The 8,389-nt window shown below is 52.5% G+C and overlaps 1 protein-coding gene across 2 annotated transcripts in view; it reads left to right on the top strand.

Annotated features, from left to right (window-relative positions):
- Positions 1 to 20: 20 nt before the first annotated feature.
- The window catches only part of FAM129B (family with sequence similarity 129 member B), a 97,654-nt gene continuing 89,285 nt past the window's right edge, over positions 21 to 8,389 (top strand). For both annotated transcript variants that reach the window (XM_019540618.1, XM_019540617.1), the window contains exon 1: positions 21 to 168. In XM_019540618.1, coding sequence (XP_019396163.1) covers positions 114 to 168 — 55 coding nt within the window. In that variant the 5' untranslated portion in view covers positions 21 to 113. The remainder of the gene's footprint in view (positions 169 to 8,389) is intronic.

Raw genomic sequence — 8,389 nt, 5'->3', positions numbered from 1 at the left:
GGAGGGGACGGGCCGGCGCGGCCGCGTCCTGCCCATTCCCACGGAGGCGCCGGGCGGGCGCAGCGCTCGCGTCTCTGCCTCCCGCTGCCCCGCGCACCCCTCGCGCTCCCGCCATGGGCGATGTCATCTCGTCGCACCTGGACGAGAGCCGCCGCCAGCACATCGCAGGTGAGGCCGGCGCGCTCCTGCCTGCCCCGAGCCTTTGTGCGGCGGCAGGCAGCTTCCCCGGCTCCGCGGCGGGCTCGCCTCCCCGGCCGCCCGCCCGCCCCGCGTTGCAGGGCCGGAGCTGCCTGGCTCGGCGGGGGGGGCGGCGCCGGGGAAGGCCGGTTTGTGCAGCCTTGCCTGGGAGGGGGCTCCGCCGCCACCCGCGCGGGGACCCGCGGCTGCGGTGGGGTGGGGACGGGGCTGTCTGTGGTGACAATGGTGCGATTGAGCCCTCGGGGCAGCCTGGCTCCACCCAAGGCTGGCGGATGAGCCCGGCTTGGGGTCGTCTCCGTGAGGTGGAGTCGGGGCTTCGGGACAGGCTCTCCATTGTGGCCGGGAGGCAGTCCGGGTGGGGAGGGGGCAGCAGAGATGCTAATTGGTGCCTGCCCTTACTCTCTGGCCCCTAATAAGTGGGGTCAGTGTGGCCCTGCGGCTCCGTGACTCGGCCTCTGTTTCTCCCTCTTCCCTGGAAACAAGTCTGGTGATTTATGATGATGGCTCCCAAGGGCCTCCAAGCGACAGGGCTTTGACCTCTGTCCTTTCCCTTCATCAGCTAACTAATGGTGCCTTTGAAGGGTCTCTGAAGTACTAAGAGCTTGCTGGAGACCCCCAGTCTCTCCAAACCAGATAGGTCCAGGGGGCACAGCCTTCACGATGCAGGATATGACTAACTGAAGGACTGTTATGACTTGGAAAACTTGATTTTTTGATTTTTTTTTTTCCGAGGTGCCTCAGTCGCATCAGCTCCTTGGAGCCACTTCGTTTTTCTGTCCCCTTCTTCACAAGGCCTATGTAATTGGCCACCATCAGCGCCAGTCGTGCCATGCCAAGCTACAACTCTCATGCCAACATAACTGCATGTTGCAGTTGCTTTAATCTCGAAGGGTCGCCCCGTGGTTCACGTGGTTGCCTTGCTAAATGGCAAAGGGATTGATGAGTTGCCACTTAGTGTAAAGGATTGTCCCACTCGGCATTCCTGTGTTCAGCGCCACCAACCGGGGAAGCACTCGCATGACAGTTTATACTGCACACAGCACAGGGGTGCCCTGGGCTTAATCATCACCATCTAAAATCACTCATGGGACTGACAGCTCCTGAGAGTGTCAAGGCCAACTTTTCTTTGCGATGGAGAAAAGCACAGGGGGGCTGGGCTGATTGGCTGCTCTTTCACTGGGTTGTTATTTTGTTTTCTATCCCAGCCCAGGTTTCATGTCCTGGAAGTACTGCTGTGTCCCCTTCTACACTTACTCCTAGTGTTATAAAAGCACCTAGGGATTTGAGTCAGGATCAGTCCTCCCTCCTGTAGGTGCTGTACAAAAGGCCTTAAAATGTGGTTCCTATTTTTTGGTTTTAAATCTGGGCGTCTATTTAAGAGACCTACGAAAATGGAGGGGGAGGACGGAGAACTGGCTATGAGAAAATCAACCAAGCACAAGTTGCTGCTGTCAGAAGAATCAAATAACTATGCAAGAAAAATACCTTATTTATTTTTTCCTCCAAGCTCTTCCAGACCTAGGAGTCCTGGCTGCTGTTGATACTGGCATCTGCCGAAATGCCTGTGTAGAGAGAGGGCTGTGCTCTTCGGCCTTTAGGTCAGACCAGCGCTGACTCCCCAGCTTGTAACATCCCTGCCACGATTACTCCTTAATGCTTTATTAATGAGCTCTTCAGAAGTGTTCGTGAGCAACAGTGTTCTACTGTCTGGTGCATCAATGCCCTTCTCCAGTTCCCAAGTGCCAGGAACACATGGGTTTGTTTAGAGCCCTTAGACAATTGGACTGTTCCCTGGTAAAGTCATGCGATCTGTCTGTCAGAGGCCAAAAGCCGAGGGTATCCAAGATGCTGGTTTGTAGTTGGAGAAGAAAGTCAGCTCTTGCACAGTGGCATGCATGCGCAATACTAATACTAAATGCGGTGGGCTTGCTCTCAGTTACACGTGCAATACTAGTACTACATGTGGTGGGCTTGCTCTCAGTTATCATCACTGTAAAGCCAGAGTGGTATTTAAAAAGTGGGGCGTATTACGTAGTGGTGCTTACTAAAATTCAGGTATGTCGAGCTCCTTCCCCCTTTTAATTGGCCTACGAGATAAATGATGGCTGCCCGTGCTTTCAAGTGGGTGAGGATAGGAGGTGCTGGGGGGAGGAGTTCCTGCCCTGTAGTTGGGGCAGTACTTGTACAAAACAGCAGTTGGAGGATTGACTGCCTGGTGCCTCCTTGTGCCATTACGCAGTTTAGATGTACGCAGGTTGAAGGTGTGCAGTGAGCATGCTGGGGTAGTGGTGCAGCTGGTACAGCTAGCTCATTGGGAAGTTCATATCTGGTAGTGCTCTAGAGGTATCATTCTTCCAGACTTGCTACAGAGCTGAAGGCAGGGCTCTCATAGCTGACCTGGGTAAACAGCTCCAACATCTCTGGGTGCTTCTGGGTTGCAAAGAATGTATTTTCTTAAAGCGGTTTCCTATATTTTTGTCCAGGAAGTTTGCCCCCCCAAGTAAGGGAGGATTAACATGGAAGGGTCACATGTATTTTATCCGTGGATCCGCTATACACACTTCAGGATGCGGTGGGGTTGGGAATACCAGGGTATGACTAAGTGACTGCTCTGCCAGTGGTGCTGTTCTGGGAAGGCTCTGAAAATTGCCAGCATAGTCACAGACATTGCTCGCCTGTTGGGGAGGAAGGGAGAGGAGGCAGCAGTCTAATGGACAGGATGAAGCCAGCTGTATTGGTAGTGTAGTGTTGGACTCTACTTTTCCTCCCCCTAAGAAGCTCTGGAGGCCTTCACTTTTTGCCTCCTAGAACTCAGCTTCCCAGGATAGGGGCTCGTACAGTCTCCCTGTACCTCGCCAAATGCAATGTGTCTCCAGTCTGACTGAGGCCACTTCAGGATCACTGAACAATGGAAGTGCCAGTGATGTGGCTGCCCTGATTTGAGTGTTTCTCCTGCCCAGCTCTTGAACCTGTAACTACTCCTGTGCTATACGCAGCATCTCTATCCCTTCTGTCCTGATGTGTAGTTCTCTAACTACTAAAAGCAGCAGATTCCTGGCCTGGACTTAGGGCACCGTAGTACCCAGATGCCTTGCTTTGCTATGCACTGTAGAAACATAATATAAAGACGTCCCTGCCCCAGGGTTTCTAAGCAGGATCCCAAAGCTGAGAGGGACCAGGCATAGTGGAGTGAAGCGACTGATTCAAACACAGGCAGCGGATGACTAGGGTGAAGTGACTGATTCAAAGTCATGCAGCAGATGCCTGGGGATGAGGAATAGGGCATGGGTCTGGAGTCCCTCTCTGGGATCCCACCCATGTGCTCAGCGTGCTGCTTGATACAAGTCACCTTCTAAAGTAAATCCAAGTTTTATGTGATGCCCATGCCACTTCTTATAGCAAATCCATCACCTGTCAGCCCTTCAGGGTATTCCAGTAAAAAATAAGTGCTGAGTCTCTTTAACTGCAGGTTTCCTGCCTCCACAAATCCTCCCTCTGGAGATCTGGGCTGGATGCTCTAGGGCTTGGGGCCTGTATTGTATTGCTAGAGCAGTGGGTGCAGGGGGAGTGCTGTGTAATGTGTAATGTATGTGGAATGGGTTTGCACTAGATCCAGTGGCTCATATGGGCACGTGTTGCTAGTGCTTGGACTGTCTCTAGTCTGGTGCTAAGTTGATGCACCTATAGTAGGGAGGAGGAGATGTCATTAAACATGTTTATGAATATGATGCTGGGTATAACTTCTCCCCTACCACCTCTATTGAAGCCCTGGCAGAGTTTCTCTGCAGACTCGTGCCCTTGGATGTTGCTCTGGGAAACGTTCTTTTCTGGTGAGGGAGTTGTCCACCCTGTCCATCCTAAAGAAAGTAGCAATGCTTTTTTTCAGTGAAGCCTTGGGGTTAGTTTCTTGGAGGCATCCGGTGGGGGAGGCCCTTGGTGTTGCAGCTGTGAGCCAAATTCCTCCAAATGTCATGGCTCCCTTGAGCTCAAGGAGGCCAAGCCCTGGGGCCAGAGTGCCATAATCCCATGGCCTCGTCATTTGTTTTTCATTTGGAGCTAGTTTTTACCTGAGTTTCCTTCATGCCGAAACGCGCCCTGCCTTCCCTAGCTCTCTGCTGTCGCTCTGATGGAGGGTGTGTGACTGCTCAGGTATGTGGAGGGAGAAGGGAATGGAAACAATATGTTTGGCCACCAAGGCCTTGTGTCTCCTCGTATTTTAGCCCCTGGTACTGATGCACTTTAACCCATCTAATTAGTGTAGTCGAGCCAGTGCAAACCCCATCTTTATGCTGCTATAGCCCTGCTGATGGCTGGTTCCTAGCATAGCAAGGCTTGAGAGATTGCCTTGGCTTGAAGCCAGGCTTGCACTGGAATTCCCCCTAGTTTGGAGGGTAAATTTGGGGTTCTGGGTCTGGTCCAGGCGACGTCTAACCATCAATAATCTGACTAATTGGCCTTTTCCTTGTGAGTTTTCAGCTAAAAGTTTATTAAATCTAAATAAAAAAAAATACTTGTAGTTTTCAAAATGTCCATGGTCACCCTGGAGCCCAGTGAATCATTAGCTATGACTAACTTGATTGACTAATTGTAGCTGCTTTCGGCACATGGAATGAGCATCAGCTATGTGTGGTCTTCTCAAGTGCAACATGGGGCATAGCTTCCCTGCCTTCCCCCATCTGGATTGCAGACTACACTGTTAGAGCAGTTGATTGACTGTGGGCTGCTGGTGGTTGGTGTGAGCCATGGTAAGTGCTCTTTGGGTTACACAGCCTTCTCCCTCCTGCCCTTTTCAATTCAAAGCCTGATAAAGTGCATGGGGATCCAGGAGAAATCTTGAAAGGTTGACAGTTAATGGCCCCAAAAGTCTGGGAGCCAGGCGGTTGCCATTGGTCACATAACTTCATTTTTTGTTCCATGATTGGCTGAGCCTGTTGTATAGCCAGAACTACAGGCACACATGTCTACAGTTAATTTCCACCAGTACTGGCATGTACTTAACCTGGGTGTCAAACATGTAGCCAACGATAATGATACCCAACCTATCCATCCCCGTGGAGAGATAGATGGGTTGCATGGGGTCAGTCTGTGAGTGCAATCTGGCATGCTGGCCTGGCCCCCACACCAAATCCAGCTATGGACCAACCCTGTGTGCTGGGCTGGATCCAGGCTGACCTGTGGGCTCCCCACAGGGACAGAAATTCATCAGTGGGACAGCAGTGGCAGCATTAATTGTCCCAGTTTCCAGAGCTGCAGCAGTTAACGGTGCCATCACTGCTCCGCTGCCAAATTTCCAGTCTTACGGGGAACCCTGCTCCATGGGTCGCAGCTTGAGCACCACTGCCCTGTGATTTGATCTGCTAAAGCCCTAAGCCTACCCTAGGAAAAGGCATTTGACTTAGCTATCCCCAGTGACCGAAATCAAACCTAACCTCTGCCGCTTCACCAAGTCCAGACAAAGCCTGTCAGTAGAGCGGGTCCCACATTTGGCCAGCTAGCAATCCTTAAAAAGTTCAGCTTCAGCACAACAGAAATATCTTGTGGGAAAGGCTGAGGATGATGAAGTGGCTTGTCTGTGATGCAAAAGTCAAGGTAGTTTTGCTTACAATTTCAAATTGACCATGTTCTGGAAGTCTCATGTTGTGGGGACCGGTGAAATGATGGCTCGTCGTTCCAGTTCAGAACAAAGTATGGTTTGCAGGACATCACAGTTTCCCACAGGATGGGATGTCTGCCTCAGAGCGAGCTCCAGGCAGTGCAATGTTGTTGTGCAGTTCTAGTTTGTCTATATGTTGTCTAGTTACCCAACGTGCCCTTGGTGTGGAAGCATCTGGATCCAAGCTCTGCAATGTGCCAGATTTTGGGAGAAGGTGGCTGAGGGCAGGAAAGAAGCTACATAACAGTGCTTGATGCTATTAGCCGTCCATCTAATCCTTAAACACCTCCATACAGTGCCGCAAGCTGCCCCTTGGAGGGAGGGGGAGAAGCAAAAGTAGAGGGAGAACTGCCTTGGGTTTAAGTGGTGCCTCCCCATGGCTGCAGTAGAGGTTCTCCATCCTGTTCCAATCTTCTGCAACCCCTGCAACGCCTCTGGAGCTCTGCAGTGTCGCAGCTGTGCCGTTCAGTACCATTAAGACAGTGCTCTAGATCTTCACAGCACTTTCCTCTGTCTCGGGGTTGACAGCATTTCTCCCGGGTCAGGAGTGTGTCGGGAGGTGGCAGTCACGCAGTGCCTGGCACTCCAGAGGGTCCCAGCTCCCAGGCCTGTGCCTGGCCCACACAGCCTCGCTAAGCTGGTGCCTGGAGCAGGCCAAGCATCATCAAGTGTCGAACTCTCTAGCCCTCGGCTGTCTCTGCTAGGTTTCTGCCTAAGGCTGAATCCATTTGTATGGCCCTTCCCTTACAGAGAGACATTTCGCTCCACAGCGCTTTGCAGTTTCTTCTTGCATAAGAGGCGCCCATGCAGAAAAACTCTGAGTAGGCTGAGCCCAAACTTCCAGCATCAGAGGGGATTTGAGTCCCTTAGCAACAGGGCAAAGAATAAACACAACTGGCTGCAGGGCAAAATCTTAGTGGTGAGATTGGAAGGGGCAGGAGAGCGGGAGCATGGAGAATTGCTGTTCTCTCCCCTTCTTCTGGCTTCACTGTGGGGTGGGGAGGACTCCTCTTGTACCTTGCACCACACTCCTGTGTTGTCCCGTGCACTGAGCTGGCCTACAGTGGGGAGCAACCCCAAATGCAGCCACTATTTCTCTTAAGGCAGGAAAGTGGAGCCTCTTCCCCTTTCCCTTCTAATTCAGGGCAAGCCCCAGGAGGAAGCCTGTTTGCAATTTGTGGTTCTGCCTTGGCCTTTCCTCACTCTCCAGCTTCCAAGGGGCAGGGCTTTCCCTGTAGCATCGGGCAGTGGAGCTGGTGCCAGCTCTTCCACAAACTCTAGGTCATGCTTGGTTGAGAGCTTGGGACTGGGAGGGAGAAGGAGTGACGTGTCCCTTGGAAGGGGAGCAGTGTAACAGCAGCCTTTCAGTCAAAGGGGACTTTAAAGATGATGTGCATTTCTTTGAGCCTGGTGTCGTGGCACTGCACGAAGGAGGTTTCCAAGTGGGCAGAGAGAAGGGAAACTCAGGCTTAGTTATTATTGCCCAAGGTTTGGATCTTCGGAAGGGGTCACAACCTGGGGAGCACACTGAGCCCCTCTGAAAACGGGCCACGTGTCACACAAGCCCAGAGCCCTGCAGAGGGTGGGATTCTTTTGCACGGGCTTCTTGCTACGGTAGCCTGGGAAGTGTCTGCCATGTAGGCAGAGAACGGCCCTTGTTGCGCATAAGCAGCTTCCGAAGCCCCTCAATCCCTTTGGAGCTTCCTAGCAAAATTCTGCTGGCGTGCTCCTCTTCCCGGGGGAGCAGACCCCAGACTCCCGTCTTCAGTGATCAGTGCAGCCAGAGACTGGGGAAGGAGCATTGATGCAGACAATACAGAGCTCAAGAGGCAGATTCAGGGGCCAGGGGGATGTCATAGGACTGAGTTAAACCTGGATGGGCTTATACATCTGCCTCTTCCTGCTTTGTAGTGGGAGAGCAGCTCTTTGAGACCAGCTCAGCAGTGGCTCCTAATAGTTTCCTTTCCCAGGGTGGGGTAATCTCTCCCCTGCCCACAGCCCGGAGAGGCTGCGAAGCACTCGGAAGGAATTGTCTGTGGTGCTGTCTTGCCAGCAGAAGGGAAGAGGTGTGGGAGAACTGGATGGTCTGGTGTCTCTTACTGAAGGACGGTACATGTTGCAGCTTGTTTTGTATTGCTGTGACTCTTGAAATAATTAACTGCTGCCTCCACTCCTTGCTGCTGTCTGAGCCCCAGGTGAGAGAGCAGAAGCCGGGGTGGACGGGGAGAGAGGATGATCGAGCACTGGGGCTAGAAATCACAGCAAGGTGCCCACTGCCCTCCTTGGGTGATGAGGGTGGGAGCTGCCCTTCCTGGCTTCCAGTCCCATCTTCTCCCTTGACTTTGTCCTGCAGTTTGAGGAGCTGGTATCCTTTGGCTCAGCTTCCCCATCCATAAAGTGGTGATGGCATAGGCCTGCCTTAGGGCCATCTATGAAATATTAATTGGCATAGTGCTTGGGCGATGCTGGGTGTGTGCACCATAAGTAACAGCGCATTCGTTTCCCTGTTGCCACCCTCCTGACCCACCCCACTGTGAA

This window comes from Crocodylus porosus, unplaced genomic scaffold (assembly GCF_001723895.1).
Source record: "Crocodylus porosus isolate Cpor-Errol unplaced genomic scaffold, CroPor_comp1, whole genome shotgun sequence".
NCBI classification, from domain to species: domain Eukaryota; kingdom Metazoa; phylum Chordata; order Crocodylia; family Crocodylidae; genus Crocodylus; species Crocodylus porosus.
The sequence above is the reverse complement of the archived record's forward strand: the minus strand, read 5'-3'. Positions and strand labels throughout refer to the sequence as shown.